The 20,229-nt window shown below is 33.5% G+C and overlaps 1 protein-coding gene across 1 annotated transcript in view; it reads right to left on the reverse strand.

Moving 5' to 3' along the window:
* LOC106458013 overlaps window positions 1–16,912 on the reverse strand; it is an 84,549-nt gene extending 67,637 nt beyond the window's left edge. Inside the window, exon 1 of the mRNA XM_013917462.2 lies at window positions 16,777–16,912. Within this exon, the coding sequence (XP_013772916.1) occupies window positions 16,777–16,802 (26 nt within the window). The 5' untranslated portion in view covers window positions 16,803–16,912. The remainder of the gene's footprint in view (window positions 1–16,776) is intronic.
* Between the last annotated feature and the right edge of the window lie 3,317 nt (window positions 16,913–20,229).

Here is a 20,229-nt window from a genome sequence, read left to right on the forward strand (position 1 = left end):
GTACGTAAACGCCAGTGTAGCTTTGTATTGTTACATGATCTGAACTTTCAAGAAACTCTCCACACGCCTATAAATATAACCAACGCGACGCGCCTAAAAACAGTATCTATTAATGGGTTGCTGTAATCGGTCTGCTATAAACTTCGTAAGCTATAACTGTGATTAACGCTTATTAATCAGGAAACTTCGGATATTTCGAACATTACAAACCATTTAACTTCAATGGAATTCACATCGACATTAGTACTTTTACGAAAACATTACCTAATGTCATCGGTGGAAACTCGACCTGTAATCGGCGTGTGATCAGCGAGAAGTACAGGGCTAGCTAGCTCCCTGTTAAGTAAATTATACCTACGTCAACTCGAAATAAACTCGCTCATAGTCAACCCTCGATAATATATCAAGAAAGTTCCAGACTAGAAAGAAGACTTTATATTGCTTGTAACTTTGGGAAATGTTTGTATATAAATCATTGTTTGTAATAATTGTTATCGTAAATTGTATTGTTGTTTGTATATTAAAACATATTTATATTTAAAAAGAAAACTGTGTGTATCAATCTTGTTGACAAATATCATAAATTGGATATATATCGGCACATATTTAACAACTAAATCTAAATTACAATTTAACTAAGTTTTAGGCTATTAGAAATTGCAATACATAACAAAAGTAAAAGTTTTTAATCTTATTTCTTCGCCCCCATAGATACTGTTTTTAAATAGTCAATAATACTGTTGGTTAATTTTATTGTTGTTCTCGCTTCACGTGATTAGATCATTAATTTTGTGTTCTCTAATGTGTTAAATTTTCGTTATTTTTCTCTTGATGATGACCTGAGTAGTAGGTCAAAACGTTGCATGGCCATATTTAGTTCTCTATAATAAACATTTCATAAGTTAAAAAATACTATATCTACAACTTTAGTTCATTATACAATTACATTTGATTATTAAAAAAGTACAGGTTCGGCGCTCTGATCCACTCCGGCCCCAAAAACATCACCACTAAAGGCTTGTGTAAATGCAATTTGAATCAAAATACGCTTACTTATACAGATACAGAATGTTTATCTTTCTTAATGAATTTAATGAAATTTTATGTATCAGTTTCTATTGAAGAGTTTTAGTACATTTCATTTTTGTAAACATGTTTAGCGGATAATTTTCTATTCATTCTCTCTTGGAGTCGTCAATATTAAGTTTACACAATGTGGTTAATGTAATCTAAATTATATGAAAATTAATTATCTATAAGAGGATATAATAATTAACTTACTGTTTCCTTACATTAAAGCAAAATACTTATAATAAGTTATCAATTTAAAACTTATGACGTCAAACAACTTCAGAAAATTTGATTTACGCTAATAGTAATCCATGGATGTCAAATTCTGTGGTCACTTTATTCGCAGTAGTTTGTTCATACAATACAAAAAAAAAGTTAGTATGTTTAGACAAATAGAGCTATTAAAATCATCGTAATTCTCAGTTTATCACAACTCTGCTGTTATCATGCATAAGGGTAAACCTCTAAATATAATTAGCATACGCAGAGACTATCAGAGGAGTAAAAGTTAAAGATTTTCCAATATGGGTAACACATTTTCTTTTTTCAAGTACAGCTATAAGGTAAACACTTTAATAAGAATTAATTTAATTGTCAAGTTATTATGAAACGTAACAGAATTTAAAGAATAACGTCAATTTAAAGGCACTAAATCAATACAATTACTTATCCTATCATCAAGTTACTAATTTGAAAAATTCATGCCGTCAAACAACATCAGAAAATCTTATTTACGCCCCATAGTAAACCACGGATGTCCAATTCTATCGTCATCATGACCTGATCTGCAGTAGTTTTATATAGATTAAAAAAAGTTCACATGTTTAGCCAAACATAACGGTTATACATATATATATATTAAAACCAGCGTAATTATCAGGCTATCACAACCTTTCTGCTGTCATATGTACAATGTTTTTTGGAATAATATGTACAGTAAAGACATTAACCAAATTACATAATTTTATTTTTATTTCAGATCTATATGCAGTTATTGTGAAAACAACTGTCTTTTGACCGGAAGAAATTTTCTGGCAAATTTTATGCCAGCATGCCTGAAGAGCGAGTATGTGAACATGCACGCCCTATACCCGCTTATCAATAGTTTTTAAAGTTTCTTTTATAATTTAACAGCATAGTAAGTATTTTGAAAAACGAACTATGGTACTATACTTAACGCTTATAACTTGCTACTAAAATTGTTGCTTCAGTATTATAACGTAACGAAGACATTCATTCCTTTATCCCGTCTCGTAAATCACTCGTGGTGATTATTACATTTATGTAGTACTATTAGGGCGAAGCAGACGGTGTGGCTGAGGGTTGTGACTGCACTACTATTGAATGAAAAATAAGCATTCAATTTCAAATTTTAAAACATTTATATTGAAAGAAAAAATACAAAAACGAAGTTTTTGACACAGTGTAGTACAAAGTATTTCTCAATTGTATTAGCTGACTCAGTGCTTGATGATGGCTGCTGTATTATTGAAACTAGTCTGCCGGAACAACTAACTTTGATTTTAGTAAAAACGCCCTTTTCAAACATAAAGTGTCATAATGTGCTTCAAAAGAAATTATGTAAAACAGTTATTATTTTTAAACGATCTCGCTTTCAGACAGTTCTATTTCTACTTCGCGCATGAGCAATTAATTCTATTCTGGTAATATCCAAAAGATTCCAGAGCACGTGGTAATATTACACTGACAACGTGTTAAATGCAACTTGTATCTTTGTCCGAATGGAATGCTTGGGATATTTTATAAGAAATTCAAAAATAGAAAATATTTTCAACTATATTTCTGCATATAAGTTTGCAAAAGAAAATTTGTCAAACTAATCTTATGATAAACAAGCTTTAATTCTGAGTTGGCACTCTTTGCGCAGAATACAATTAGTAATGGAAACTGTGTATACCACGCTTGTCCTTTTGCATCGAAAATAGATACTCGGTTATTGTTTTTTCATAAACTTCAATGTATATCACAACAAAAGTTTGATAATAGAAAATCCGAATATTAAATACTACAGTTGTATTGTTTGTATTGTTAAATTTCGCGCAAAGCTACTCGAAGGCTATCAGCGCTAACTAGTCCCCGGAATAAGTCACAAATCTATTTCCGACCGCCTGCACTAAATTTCGACTAACTTATTAAATTAAATGAAAATTTACACCTCTAGCTAGTGGAATTTTTCTAAGCTGAATTTTTCACCTTTTTTGATACCCTATGCTTGATGAACATAATATATATATATATATTATGACATATTATGTTCAACAAGCGTATATATAGTTGGTTTCTGTTCTTAGGAATAGAAAGCAGTCACTAGTGGAGAGGAAGAAATGAAAAAATGTTAATGAAAAAATATAAATAATACTACCATAACAGGCATATGATATGACAGCTCCATTAAGAAGTTGGGACTGGTTGGTTACTGCGTGGTAAAAGTGTACATGCGTTTACAAGATATGTGTTTTTATGCCTGCTATAGGTATAAATCAGTAAATAAAGCTAGCATTAAGTTTTTAGGAACTATAGAATTGCACTTGGTAAAATTCGTGCATGCGAAACTGATGAGCAACATAATCAAATACCAAACAGCATCAACAGATTTTTATTTCACTGTGAATGTAATATAAATTAGAATACCCTAATATTAAACTGATTAAATTCTCAATTATTCGTAAACAAAATTGATGATCGCTCCCTCAAAATATGGTTTTACTTTACATTTTAGAAAATACTCTGTAATTGTTATAAATGAAAAGAAGTTTGTTCAACTTTCTCGGAGACATGGATGATCTCATGCTGTTAACCATGAAACCAGTGCTGGAAAACGGCCTTACCTGGCACAGACGATGCATTCCATGACAAGATTCCCCTAGCATCACCTGCAAATGGTGAACTGCCACATTTTTTTTTACAGTAGAGCAAGCTAGTTCCTTATTCTTCTGGAGAAAGAATATAAGTCAAGTAAGAATGTATTTCAAATGTGAGTTGTGTCTCTTTTATTATCTTGGTCTGTGACTGCTGGAGCTATTAACTCTGCTAATAATTTTCTTTTTCTTCTTAAGCCATCATACTAAAAACTGTCAGAACTGCAACATAAAGCCGTCGTTGATGCAACTGTGCAATCCCCAGCTGCGAGCTGATGATCTTCAGATGGAGAATTGGTTACTTGTTTCTCTGTTTCTATAACAACCTAGTTATCGTGTCTGTTTTCTTATTCAGGGAACGCCCCCCCCCCCCCCACGTGGCTCAGCGGTATTTGCGAACCGGCTTCGATACCCGTGGTGGGCAGAACACAGATAGCCCATTGTTTAGCTTTGTGCTTAACTGCAAACAAACAAACTTTTAGGGTACCAGTAAAACAGCCCTTCGTATTAACATCAAAAAAGGAAGATAGTTTCAGTTCATCACTCAAAGGGAAGTGGTTGTCCAGCTATGAAGAATATTTTTTCTAGAGATTTAATGCCCTCATAACCGTCTGAATCCACATCATAAGCGTTTTTAATGTCTGATGTTATGAGCGTAAAGTATGACAATATGGCAGCTTCGTTGTTCCCGAGGTCATTAAACTGTTGAAAATGTTTTACAAATTTACATAGTTGTGTCATGCATTCCAGTTCAAAGGTAGAGAAGCATAAGTTAGCAGACCCAATTCGTTTCAGAACACTGTTCACTTTCTCTTCAAGTGTAATATACATTGAACCATTGCATAAACAGAGTTCCAGCAAGGGTATTTCCTGCTGTAAGCGACGTCTTTTTTGCAATATATGGTATGTATGCTTGGTAGTCTTCAGTAACATTTTGCTCAATAGGCTCTTCTACCTCCAGTGAAAAATCAGCTTCAACTTTAGCCATTAGGTTTTCCTTTATTCTCTCATTTCCTTGTTTTGAAAGTTGAACAAGCACTACAGGATCAGTTCGATTCTGAACTTCTTTCTGCAACAAATGGCCGTTATAATAAAGAGCATGAACAACCTTCTGGCACTTTTTCAAAAGTTCCTTCAAGTCGGATACTTTTGACATGCCATCAGTTACAAGCAGCAAATGCAATGCACGTGCGCTGCTGTGGTTCCACTGGAACTTCATAATTTTACTTGTTTTTTTTACTGCTGTGCCCCATCATGAATGGCATAAAATTTCTCAATATTAGTGAAAAATTCTGATCTCAGATAATCGACCATGCCTTCGGAATATTGAGGGAATGGTTTTTACTAACAGTGTAATAACACGAGTGCTCCAGTACTGCTAACATAACAAACACTTTGATATAAGTGATGTGTACCAGTATATTTGTCACTCCAACTATCAAACAACAATATTATAGTTGTTTTAGTTGTTGAATTTTATTTCTTGATATGCTTTGTCAAGGTATTTTTCCTAAGGACACCTTCTCAAGGAAGCTGCAATGATGTAAAATCCTTTTCAAAGAAGTAACTGAATCATAACTGTCATGAAAAGGCTCATGTCAACAACAAACCAAATCAAGAAATCCTCGCACAGGTCCTCTGTGTTTTTGCTGGAGAAAATTTGTGTTTGTTTGTTTTGAATTTCGCGCAAAGCTACACGAGGGCTATCTGCGCTAGCCGTCCATAATTTAGCAGTGTAAGACTAGAGGGAAGGCAGCTAGTCATCATCACCCACCACCAACTCTTGGGTTACTCTTTTACCAACGAATAGTGGGCTTGACCGTCACATTATAACGCCCCACGGCTAAAAGGGCGAGCATGTTTGGTGGGACGGGGATTCGAACCCGCGACCCTCAGATTGCAAGTCGAGCGCTCTAACCACCTGGCCATACAATTGTGAGTTGCAGAAAGAAATCACAGAAATAAAGTAAAATAACCCTAAGTGAATATTACAGTGAATATTTTTTGTCTTAAATTACGTTTATGTCTGTGTAGGCAGGCTGCATACAGCAGCAATATCTTATAGGTCGCACTGCAACGTGAATATGCATAGTAGGTTTTATCATTTTTATGTGATTCTTTATAAATGTGTGTAACCTTACATACTAGTATAGTACTGGTAACTTGAAAAGTGTATTACCACGAGATAATTTATCAAATATTTATTGAAAATAACAAATTAAAACTAAAATAACACTAAGAAAAAACACTGATTGCAGTGATACACCACTAAAACAAGATAGGAGCATTCAAACTTAATCTAGTAAACAATCGAGGATTCACGAACCTTCGAGAATATGAGGTGTCACTAGCGTCACGTGACCCCCGCTGTCGTAACAATATGAATATCACTTGTAGGCTTACATATTCATTAGCAGTAGTTTATGTATTATGCAGTCCTTATGTTAAACCATGGTTAATTCATTGTTAAGTATATGATGTACATGTAATAATTGCTCTGGTATATGCCTACATCTAGCTGAGGAGTTAAACGTGTTCCAGCGGGGCCGAGTAGATTTATATTAATATAGAATATATAAACGTAGTAAAAACTTTACAGAACTGCAACATTAGGTTTAGATCTGGTTAAGATAGTAGGCCTACTAGATCTACTATTCCTACCATCTGTAACATAGACAAACAAAATTAACAAATAAAACCAACACGCCTTAGGCCAAGATCTACCTACATTAATTTGTGGCGTGCTAGAAGTGCTCTTTATGTTATACATATTTTTCAAATGGTCATTCAAGTGAAATGAGACGTCGCCATGACCATCATCTTCATCACGTTACTTAGCACTTTTGAAGCACACAACACACCAGAAACTCTATCCTTGAAGAAGAGGATTGAGAATGTTCCTGCAGAAATACTATAATTACTGGTGATGCTACTGAATACTGGTACTAGGCCTCATCAGTTCAAATCTAGTTGAAATATTAGCCTGTACAGGCACTTGTGTTTTTGGGTTCCAGTAGTAAAGTTGTCTGAAATAGCTCCACTACGCTGCCTTGCAATTGCCATGAGAATCAGACCTAAGCTTGCATAACCTAATAAATAGTTTATTACACTGCCTTCCTAGTTCTTTAATTGACAGCCCAGTACTTGTATATACTAAGTTATGTTCTTTAGTAGGCGCAGTACGAAATTATTTAGGTTTTGAAGCCACAGACCTACTATACACAAAGTGGTGACTAAGGTTAAATCCGTTAGATTGGCCTATTGCTTTAAGCGAAAATTGCGTTGTACTCGTTTGATTGTATGACAGCAAGTAGGTTGCAAGTGATGCATTCTGAAGATAAACTGATAGTCCTTTTGGCTAATTGTTATGATGAGGGTCCATGCTAATTATACCAGTAGAGGGGGCCAGTAGCGATGTGGTCCTTGTCTATAGTCAGATACCCGGATGTTCATATTCTTCATATTCTTTGTCTCGACGTGTTATCATGATTTCTGTTTGCTTCATAAATATAATATTTCAAAAATGCTTCAAACGAGTTGTTGCGTGTCTGGATATTTTAAGAGAGGTGGTAATTTGTAGCCTCTAAATCCGGAATTGTCTAGAAAGTGGCTTCATGCGTTCATATGGGACCGCTAGAAACCAAAGAAAGGTGCTGTTGTTTGTCATGAACACTTTGTGGTTGACATCTAAGTATCTGAAACTATCTATGATAGGCCTATGTTTAATAAAGTATTCAATAATTCTGCTTTTCATGTAGAAATTTGATTAAAATTATTCCCATTTGATAACCTTTTTTGTTGAGTCAAGTTTTGAAATTTTATTTTCAAAATACACTATCCACCACGCCCCATTTAGCTAAACTTAGTCTACAAAATAATTTTTATAGGCCTATGACTAGGCTTATATAATGCATGATACTGAATAGAGACTAATATTTCATTAATACTTGCTCGACATGTTAAAATCTATAATAGGCCTGGAAAGTTATTGACAGTAAATATTATAAAAGTTTTTTTTATTTATTTTGTTGTTAGGAACTTCATCTCAAAGAGCTCCCTCAGTGGCACAGCGGTATGTCTGCGGACTTACAACGCTAGAAACCGGGTTTCGATACCGGTAGTGGGCAGAGCACAGATAGCCCTTTGTGTAGCTTCATGCTTAAAGCAAACTATAACAACACCTCAAAGAGGACAAGTAAAATCAAGTGTGTTCAGCTGGTCCAAGACAATCACACCACAGTCCACGAGAATAACTAAGTGAGCACTGAAAAGGATAAAACGGTTCAATCAGTCAGTAGTTGATGCACCCGAGTTTGGCAATGAGGTATCTATAGAGATAGAAGTGGCTGAATCTGAGGAAAATAAATGCACAGGTAAAGAATTGCCATCCATGTCAACAGCAACTCAAACACCCCATACTACCTCCATGTTAGTGGAAAGATTTATGTACAACAACAACAGTGCTATATATCACCTTACAGGTCTGGAAACATATGACAAGTTTAAATTTGTGCTTGATATATTTGGACCAGCAGCCTACCATCTGAACTACCGATGGTGTAATAGCCAACTAGAGTCTGTTCAAAACCAATTATGTTTTACATTAATGAAGTTACGGGACCATAAATCCAATTTTGACCTGGCATTGATGTTTGAAATTTCGGAGATTTCAGTTGCTTATATTTCCATCACATGGGTAACTTTTATGCACCACCAATGAAAAGAACTAGATATTTGGCTGACTAAGGACCTGGTATCATACTCCATGCCTGAGGCTTTGGAAAAATGTTTCTTGCAACAAGAATCATTTGGATAGAATGGAATGCCCCATACAAAAACCCATATGTCCCCAAACTCAACAAGCCACCTTTTCTGTCTACAAAAATAGAAACAAAGCAAACGTTATCGTGAGAGCAAGTCCAGAAGACTAGGTTACACATGTCCTTGATGCATATGGTGGATCAACTGATCAAACAAAGTGTCTGAGAAAGCTGTGCCAAAGGCTTCAACGTCCAAGACTTGTTTGCTCCAATAGATGTTACGGTCAATATTCCTTCTTTTTGAAAAAGGGCAGCCAATTCAGTGCTAAGACACTTGCACAAGACAGGAAAGTAGCCAGTAAAAGAGCACATATATAGAAAGACTAATTGGACTAGCCAAAACATATAAAACACTCACTGAACCTCTAAATGCTATAGCATTTGTGCTAGCAAGTGAGATTATTTTTGGATGTTTTTTGTTGTGCAATTAATTTTTGCACCTTAATAATCCCAGTGAATGGTAAATTTGGATATTCAGGTTACACTCATCTCACACTCTTTCACAATATTGCCCATTAGCTTCTCGTATTGCTTTATTGAAATACTTTAATAAGTGCACCCATGCCTCATTGACGCAGATGTTACTTTATTTGTAAACATGCATCATTTTGCAAGGCATCCATATTTGTCTCATCAGTAGCCTTACAAATTCTGCCAAAGTTAGATGTTTGTAATCTTTTAAGTCTCTCTGTTTTCCCCCAACTGGTTGTTGGCTTGTCCGCTTATGTTACATTATAATTGTTGGCATTCTTCCACATTTATTTGGGTCACTCTGAGATGTTTCAAGAGGTATTCCAGTGTGCTGTCAGAGCAGTATTCATGATCATTACAGATTGCAAATGGATTGATAGTTGTGTATAACTGTCATATTAGGTGTCTTGTGTGAAAAATCGACAGCCAAATTTCTCACAACATCATTACACCCCATTTGTTTCCTGAATCTAGACTCTCGAGGATCGTACTTCAAATTGATACTATCCACATTCTTTCTGAAGGCTAGCTGACCCGTTTTAATTGGTGATCCAGTAAAGTTTTTTGCTTCTCTGTGCAATATTGGTCAGTTTTTTAATTCACCTTTCTTAAAGAAATGCACCAAACGAAGTCGCAGGCACAAATATGTGTTCAATGATCATTAGTGCCATTTCCGACTGCACATTCTCTATGTGCTTTTCTAATGTTGCCATAAATGTCAATTTTAAAATCCATATTGTAAAACACACTTCTGTTAATTTCTACACGAAATTTCCTCTATAAATGTACTGTCATCTTGTTGAACCTATCGCATATAACGCAAAAAGTTTGAATTGCACAGTGTGTTATTTCTTCCTAACGCTTTGTCAAACGGCAATAAATACAAAGTTACTGAAATTATAAAACAATTATGGACTGAGCAACAACCAGAATAATTAATGAAATTTCTCAATAACAATATATAGATCTATAAATAATTGCTTACTAAAATATTATTCACTTTATAATTTTTAAACCAAATTATCAGTCTGTTTCATCTATAGCTTTGATGATGGTGTGAGTGAATTTTTAGACAGGACAACTTACAGAAAAATTGAGGCTAAATATGCTCTCACATTATGGGCCTAGTATGAACAATATCAAATGTTAATATAAAAAAATAGTTCCAGTATTCTGGTCTTTGTATATTTTCATTTGGGGTAATTGCATCTTGAAAACCTCACAGGTTTCATCAACCTGGCCAAAGTTAGTTTTTCTCATATGCTTCCAGTATGTCAAAAGAAACGCATATTGCTTACATAGATCTAATCATAGCCTTTTCAAAAAAACATATATATTGTAGAATAAAATTATTAACATCAGTATGGACCCTTTAACTTTAACGTTAGCCATTGTCTATAACGTTAGGCCTAAAGAATATCTAAGCATATTCACATTGGTTTACTACAAAATAGCCTAGTCATAGACCCAAAAATGTCAGCGACATTGCCAAATACACATATTCAAATGTGAGCAATATTTTCATTCAGTAGCTACAATGATATTGTTTTATTCAACAATTTAGAACAAGGCTCTTACCAACATATTGAAACCATGCTTATTTTCATGTAACAAAACAATAGCCAGACATTGTATTATCGCTCATATTTATTTTGTTTACCTGTCGATCAAATCAGTTTTCTTGTCAGTAGTTTTAGCTACACTACATTTAAATTCCGTCTTAATCATGTTAAGATTCCAATTTTCACATTTCTCATTCACTGCAGTGGAGTTGCGTAAAATAAATATAAGGAAAACAAGTGAAACTCTTGTACCACTCAATCAGGCTTGTTGACTGACCAAATACTGAATTGTGAAACATGCTGGCCCAGTGCTGGGCTCGCATCGATACTGGCGCCACCGTGTATTAGCAGTTACGCGCACGATCCATCATTGATGGAGTGGCTCTTGAAGATGCCAGTAGTGGTGTTTCATGATTATTTTTATTATTTTGTGCTCTCTGTTTCATAAAGTTAAATTTTTAACAGAAAATTCGTTCGACTCAGTTGTAAAAAAAATCAACTGGCACAGTTGAACTCGTCTGAGTTTTGTTGTTGTTTTTCGATTTGGATTATTTTCTACTTATATAAGTTCCGACCGACGATTGCTACTTAACAAATCGGTTCCAGGGACTAGTACTAACCGTTCCTAATTGTATAGTGATAGACTAGAAGGAAGGCAAGTAATCAACACCATCTACCACCAACTCTTAGGCTACACTTTACCAATCAAAAATGGGATTGACCATCATATTATAACGCCCTCATGGCTGAAAGAGAGAGCATGATCAGTGATAGGATTCGAACTCGCAACCAACAGACTGCGAATTAGTGTCCTAACCACCAGGCTAAGCCACGCCATTACAATGATAATTTGTGTGTAAAATGTCAACAATAGATATATTCAATACTATATCAAATATAACTTAAGTTCCATCAAATAACCAATATCGTTTGTGGTTCAGTATGAATATGAAGTTTTTGTTTCTGATAATTTGTGGGTTTGAAATCTGAGTATTGAATGTCTCAACTAATTTGTACTATTGAGAAAGATTGTTATGAAATCATAAGGCAATTACTTTTACTTGTGAGATAACTCGTTTCATAACTTTTTTACACATAGCTAAAATCCTATAGAATGAATAAGTACTAAAGACATTTGACTTTCTTAATATTGCATTTTTATTGAATAACAACTTAAATTTGTTAACATTTTGTGAGATCTTCTGGTTTGTGATGCATATTTTTGTTTTCCAAATAGATCGAAAATTGCTAAAATACATACCTTTACCCCTTTAGGGGCACACCATTATTTAACTGCTACGACCTTCTAATATTGTTATTTTTCAATAATACAGGATCTTTCCTCCTCTCCCTCTACTTAAATACACTGTGCCAAGTCATTTAACCATTATTTAACTGCTACGACCTTCTAATATTGTTATTTTCCAATAATACAGGATCTTTCCTCCTTTCCCTCTACTTAAGTACACTGTGCCAAGTCATTTAACCATTATTTAACTGCTACGACCTTCTAATATTGTTATTTTCCAATAATACAGGATCTATCCTCCTGTCCCTCTACTTAAATACACTGTGCCAAGTCATTTAACCATTATTTAACTGCTACGACCTTCTAATATTGTTATTTTCCAATAATACAGGATCTTTCCTCCTCTCCCTCTACTTAAATACACTGTGCCAAGTCGAATGTTCCCTGTTGGGTTAGTGATAAGCTAACGGACTTGGAATGATGAAATACAGGGTTGGATTCCCTACGGTGTACAGAGCGCAGATAGCCTATTGTGTAGTTTTTCGCCAAAACAGCATCACGCCATTGTTTCGCCTTCCTGTGGCTCAGCAGCAAGTCTGAGGGATTATAACGCTAAAATCGAATTTCGATACCCGCGGTGGGCATATCACAGATAGTCCATTGTGTATTTTTGTGTTTAATAATATACAAAGCCAAGTCGAAACATTAGCGGAGCTGGCGAGCTGGGTTTGACACCGTGCGATACCACAAAATATTCTGTGTACTTTAAGCTGTGTGTGCGTTATAAGAGGGGTAGTTAATTCCTTAGCATGGATGGTGAGTGATAGGCGTGCTGCACTACCTCTGATCAGTAGTTCGAAATTAGAAACGACAACATATACCTTTAATTATTTTGCCATAAATACAAAATACAATACCAATAGGATAGATTAGTTCACCTTCGCACTATTGTCTTTTAAATTTATGCTTGTGATAATAAAAGCATCGTTAGTACGAGATAATATAACATGAGATCACAGAATAACTACAATTTTAAAATGACATATAACATCGAGTTCGTTGAAAAAAGAAAACAGTAACACAACGTTTTACAAAGGTTAATTCATTATTATCATTAACTTCAGCTAAACGTTGTGTGTGTATACTCATTCCTTTTTCAATAAACTCGATGTTATATGTTATTCAAATATTGTAAATATAATTGCATCTTTAGCTAATAAGAGTAAAGTTTATATATATATTAAAGTTCAATTAATTTTATTTTGATATTTTACTGCAAGAATAAGGATATATGATACTAGTTCTGCAAATGACATACTTCAGTTATTAAATACAAGCTGGAGTACCCGCCGCTTAAACGGAAGTTGTGTAAATAAAGGTTATCTTAGGATAAGCTGCTTCACTTATATGTTAAAAACGCCCATAAAACTGCAAAACACAAAATGTGAACTCGCAAATTTGCTTGTATCTACACATGGACCCAACAAACTTCCATGTCAGATTTGGTGAAGATTCATCAACAGAAGGTGAAGTAGTGATAAAAAACGAAAAAACGCCCATAAAAAAACACAAAACGCAAAACTGAAAATGTGTATGTATCTTTCTATGGACCCAATAAACCGCCAAACTAAATTGGTGAAGATCCATATACAGGGTGCGAAGTAGTGGTAAAAAACGCAAAAACGCCCATAAAAACATCACAATGGAGTAATAAAATTTGTATGTACCTAATAAATCGCCAAACCAAGTTTGATGAAGATCCATCCACACCCTGCGAAGTAGTTACAGGGATATACAACTGACAACAGACAGTACTTATATAGTATTTATATAGACTAGCTGGAGTACCCGATCCCTGGACGGAGGTTATGTAAATTCATGATTAATGAAAGGTTACCTTAGGACGTGAAAAGTTGCTTCCTTTATATGTAATTGTAAAAAACGCAAAAACTCTAATAAAAACTGCAAAATACAAAATGTGCAACCGCAAATTTGCATGTGTGTCTCTGCATAGACCCAGCAAACCTTCATACCAAATTTGGTGAAGATCCATCAACAGGGAGCGAAGTACTGGTACAAAACGCTCATAAAAGCCGCAAAACTGAAAATTTGTATCTCTCCAACAAATATTCATGCCAAATTTTGGTGAAGATCCATTCACATCCTGCGAAGTAGTTACATGGACATACAATAGGCAGTACTGTTATATTTATATATATTTTCTCTATTTCTTGTAGTCTAGCTCAACTCCTGATGCTTTGTTTTAGAAAATAGGTTTTTGACTTCATTCTTAATCCGAGGTACAAAATACGATTACTGATGAGCTATAAACCAAAACATGATAATGTTAATTTAATTTTACTAAATTAAGACAAAACCAAAAAAATAAAGAACAAAATAGTTGTGACCTCACATCCTTAAAAAGAAATCTGAATGTTCAGACTGTCATATGTCTACTATGCATCATGTTAATGATTTCAACAGTTATTTGGTTTACGGTGAGACTAATACGTCCCAAGAGGGCCTGTTTTGCGTAAACATAATAAAGAAACATTACGCCTCCGTGTTTCAACGGTAATATCGAAGGCTTATAACATAATAATCGAGGTTGCCAATTGTTCAGCTTTGCGCTTAAAATCAAACAGACGAGAAGCATGACAAGGGTGAGATCAGTTTAACGGGAAGTGACAATCATGTATTCCGGACACTAACGTAATATCCGATGTTTTGCAACGAAGTTGTTCTAGGAAGACACCGAATGCTCTGCGACATGGAAAACTGTGAGAAAAATATATAGAAATGAAGGATTGTCTGTTTTGTTTGTTTGTTTGTTTTTAGAGCAAAGGCACATTGGGCTATCTGTTGTGTCCACTGCGGCTTTTAGAATTGTAAGTCAATGAACTTACCGCAGTCCCACCGGGGGACTTAGATGTATCTTGCAAAAAAATGAAGGAAACAGATGTGAGTTTAAAGGGCAGAGTCATCCTTGTTAACGTTCAGGGCATACTGAATCGCGTTTTCCTTAAGTCAAAATTTATACTTTATCTGTCTTATATATTAATAAGACAGTACAGTCAAATTAAACACATTTATTATTTTAGATATTGTTAAATAAATAAAAATCGTGATTTGTAAACATTGTATATATATAGATGTACAAATATCATGGGCTGTTCGTGAGGGTTGGTCATCACATGAATGATGAGATAGCTATTATTTTTTTTTCTTGGCTGTTGACCTAGCTTTAAAAGGAAATACCTTAAATTAAACAGCGCACAGAAACGTAGTTGCAATATTCATCACGTACAAATTAATAAAAACAACCAAATATATTGAAACATAAAATGAGTGAATGCATGAAAACGATTAAATAATAAAGGTTTGTCTCACATTCCTGGAAGCCAATATTTGATACATACTTACAATAATACAAACATCTTATTGGTTACAGCTTTTACAGTAAGGCAGAATATTTTTATAACAAGTACGAATTTTTGATCACTGGTTTTAGTGGTAGAGAAGGTTCTAGTATTTAAAGCAACATTCAACAATTTATATTTAGATATTAACTGCATTTGTATTGAATGATACATCTAAGTTTACTCGATCAAATACTGACTTTAACCCATCACACAACAAACAATTGAGTAGACTACTCAAAATACTACTAAAGGAAAACTATTGTTTTTAAACTTTACAATTTTTGCGTGCAAACCAATCAACATCATCAAAGATCTACGGTTAACCGAGAGTCCATAAACACCAATAACCATACGCCCATTTATGTCTTCTTATATCTCCCCTTCGTATTGCTAGCCGACATTGGGCAACTTGTACATAAATAGAGTTGAATAAATAGAGTTGTTTAAACATCCGTTTAACAACAAGTAAAAGCTTGGAATGGTCTATTCTTTCATTGGGGTGTTTTAAATTGTGGCGAAATGTTACAAGTTCTTCAAAGAAAAACTTTTCAAAAAAAAAGTAAATGTTGGAATGGCTAATATAAATCCTTCAAAAACAATGGAAACTATAATTATAATCATATAAATAAAAACAGAATTGTAAGGCGGTTGAAGAACACAACAGAACATACAATTTCTGTAAAGTTCGTAATTATGAAGACACATTGTGTATATGAAAAAACTTAAACTGCACAATGACTTCAAAACCAAGTAAAAAAAAAGAGCAGCACGGCAATTAAAAATGTGTTTTGTATTACTTTCTGTATAACGAGCTGGAGTACCCGTACTCTGGACGGAAGTTATGTAAATTCATGATTAATGAAAAGTTATCTTAGGACATGAAAAGATGCTTCCCTTATATGTAATTGTAAAGAACGCAAAAACGCCCATAAAAACCGCAAAACTGAAAATTTGCATGTGTCTTCCCGTGGACCCAACAAACCTTCATGCCAAATTTGGTGAAGATACATCAACAGGAGGTGAAATAGTGGTGCAAAATGCAAAACTGAAAATTTGTATGTACCTCCCCATGGACCCAATGAAACTCCAGACCCATTTTGGTGAAGATCCATCAACACCCTTCGAAGTAGTTACATGGACATACAATAGACAGTACTATTATATTTACATAGATACTTCCAAACTAAGACAACTCGCGTGAGTGTTAGAATAGCTTTCTTTCAAACGTTGTGCAATTGGAACTCTACCAGTCAAGATGATAATTATACAATCATAAACAAACAAATTAGAAATATAACTTACTGGCCATCATTTTGGAAGAATTCCATTTCTATTTTTTAATTTTAACTTCAACACATTAATACTCAAACTATTTTGAAGATATTACAGCAACTGAGAAAATCTGCTATTTAGTGTGGCCACGGAGCAGGACTAATCTGAATAACAAGTTTATTGAAGTTCATACTGCGCATGCGTCATATGCCTCAAATTGGGTTAGCGTTATCACGTTAAGCAGTATCCTGGAAATGCAAATAATTTACTTAGATGTACTTCCATATCTCCAGGAAATATACATGTTTACTTTAATATATGTCTCCTTAAAAGGGAGAGTTCATATAATGTTCAATAATGTATATTTAATAAAATAAACACATTTAAACTCGTAAGGGTGTTAATGACAGCTACTGAGAAGGTCATATAAGATGACAGCTTAGAACTTTAAGCCCGTTACGTCAAGTTTGAAAAAAAATTGCAAATTACAATGAAGACGTTTATAACAAAAATTCGAAATTTATATAAGTAAAATTATAGCTAATACAAGCAGATAAGTTTAATAAAGGAATTTGGTTTTAATCACTATTGAATAAGAAAATTAAAAGTTAAAATTTTAATATATTTAAATTTGGCTTTAATCGCTACTGCATAAGAAAATTACAAGTTAAAAAATAATAAAGCAGAAGCAGCTTACACCAGACAGTTTTAAAAAGCAAATTATTAGCCTTAATAAACTGTTAAATTAATGTTAGACTGTATGCTTTTGCTTTATCATAAAAACAAAAGTTTATGTATGAAAAATACTGTATGTTTACGTCATACCTTCACTGATATATGTTTATACATACTTACAATTACATGGTATTTATAAAATGAAATATAAATAAGTTTGTCTAAGTTACTAATCTCTGATCAGTTGTTGATGGTGATTTTTAGTACAAATCTGAATAATGGGCTTTCTACGCGCTATTCACCGCAGGGAATCGAACCTCGAATTTTAGCGTAATAAGTCTGGAAACTTACCGCTGACCCGCCTGGGGACAACCTAATCAGACAGACAGTAAGTACTAGATAACAATTTTGCTTACACATTTTGTACTTCTTAGTAATGTAGTAATTGGAGATTATTTTTCTTTGTTTATTAATATTCCTCTCCATTTTTTTCCCGGCCCGGCATGACCAGATGGTTAGGGCGCTCGACTCGCAATCTAAGGGTCGCGGTTTCGACATGTTTCGGTGGAAATCATTCCACCATTTTCAGGAGAATAAATCACGAAGTACACATGAAGTTTCTTATAAACCTAATGTACGTGCATAATTAGCATGTTTTGACAATGGCGCCATTTACAACAATGATTTTCAAAAGTTTACTTCCGTTGCTCCTGGGCCTAAATTTCTATTTTGTTTTTAACAATTTATAAGGATTCTTTTATATTTAGTTCATCTTTTACCGTTACCTGTTTAAGTATTTTTACATGAAATGAAAGCTATTGAGGAGTAAGAATTTAATTTTAAAATTCATAACTCTAGAAAGTTATTACGACTTCTTTACAGATTTAGTCCATCTTTAGCTTTATTTCTATTCTGGACATTTTCTTTTTTTAACTTTCTAGGCGATATACTGTGATGTATTAAGGCCGGAATAGAAAATTTCAAATTTACCTTTGCTTTGAAATAACTACTTTTTAACGTATTTCAAAAAAATATTTTCATCAAAGTATTTTTTTTAAATGTCAGGAAAAATTTTATGTTCATATTATTGGCGTAAAAAGATTCTCTTGTGGTACGTTTTTCAAAGTGAAACTCTTTTTTACAGAAAACTCCAAATAGTTATACCATTATTTGTTGTGAGCACTTCGGCTATGTTTGATTTTACTGCACTTCTGAAGAAAAAAAATGGATTCAAGAATAGGAATTTTCTTTCAAAATTGCTCCTCAGTGACACACCGGTATGTCTGTGGACTTAAAACGCTAGAAATTGGTTTCGATACCCGTGGTGGGCAGAGCACAGGTAGCCCATTGTGTTGCTTTGTGCTTAATAACAAACAAATAAACAATCTTTCAAAAATCTTAAATCTATAAGTTTATTAGGGCTTCTTTACAGATTTAGTCTAAATTTAACATTATTTCAATTTTTTTTAACCTTGAAAGCGATATATAATGTATTAAAGCCACAATGTTAATTTCTTGTGCTTTTCTAAGAAATAAAGGCAATAGGAGGTTTCACACTTTATTTCGCATTAAAATATGTACTTTAGCATTTGTAGCTTTTAAAAATTTCTTCAAATATTTTATTTTGATATTATTGGTGTAGAAAGATGCACTTTATATACGCTTTCAACATGGAAGTATTTTAAAGAAAATTTCCAATAGTTATATTATGATTAGTTGTGAGAACTTCGACTATGTTCAATTTTACTTCACTTCTCAAAAAATGAAAGGGATTCAAGAATAGGACTTTTCGTACAAAATTCTTAAAACTAGAAGTTTTTTAGGGCTTCTTTACAGATTTAGTCCAAATTTAACATTATTTCTATTTTTGACACTTTTATAACCTTGAAAGCGATATATTATAATATATTTAAGCCACAATGTAAATTTCTTATGTTTTTCTGATAAATAAAGACAATAGGAAGTTTTACACTTAATGTTGTTTTAAAATAAGTAATTTTGAAGGTGTTTCCCAAAAATCATTTTTTCATCAAACTAGAAAGCGTTTCTATTTTTCAAAATATTCCTGAAGTATACTTACTACGAAAAATGAATATATCAGATAAAGTGTAACCATAGAGCCAAACAATAATATTCTCGATGTCTACTTACTACAAAACAAAGATATATCAGATAATGTTGAATAATAGAGCCAAACATTAATATTATCGATGTATACTTGCAACAAAAAAGAATATATCAGATAACGTGTAATAATAGAACCAAATCCTGGTATTTTTGATATCTATTTACTAACAAATAAGGATATATCAGATAACATGGAATAATAGACCCAAACATTAATATTCTGGATGTATACTTACTACCAACTAAGAATATATCAGATATTGTGGAATAATAGAGCCACACACTAATATTCTAGATGTCTACAAACCACCAAGTAAGAGTATATCAGATAGCATGGAATAATAGAGCCAAGCAGTAATATTATAGATGTCTACTTAGTACCAAATAAGAATATAACATATAGTGTGAAATAGTAAAGCCAAACAGTAATATTCTGGATGTCTACTTACTATCAAATAAGAATTATATCATATAACGTGTAACTATAGAGCCAACACTAATATTCTGGATGTCTGATAACTACAAAATAAGAATATATCAGATAGTGTGAAATAATAGAACCAAACACAAATATTCTGGATGTCTTAAAACTACCAAAAAAGAATATATCATATAATGTGAAATTATATAGCCAAACACTAATATTCTAGATGTCTTCTTACTAACAAATAAAAATATAAC

The sequence above is a fragment of the Limulus polyphemus genome, unplaced genomic scaffold, assembly GCF_000517525.1.
Source record: "Limulus polyphemus unplaced genomic scaffold, Limulus_polyphemus-2.1.2 Scaffold404, whole genome shotgun sequence".
Lineage (NCBI taxonomy): Eukaryota > Metazoa > Arthropoda > Merostomata > Xiphosura > Limulidae > Limulus > Limulus polyphemus.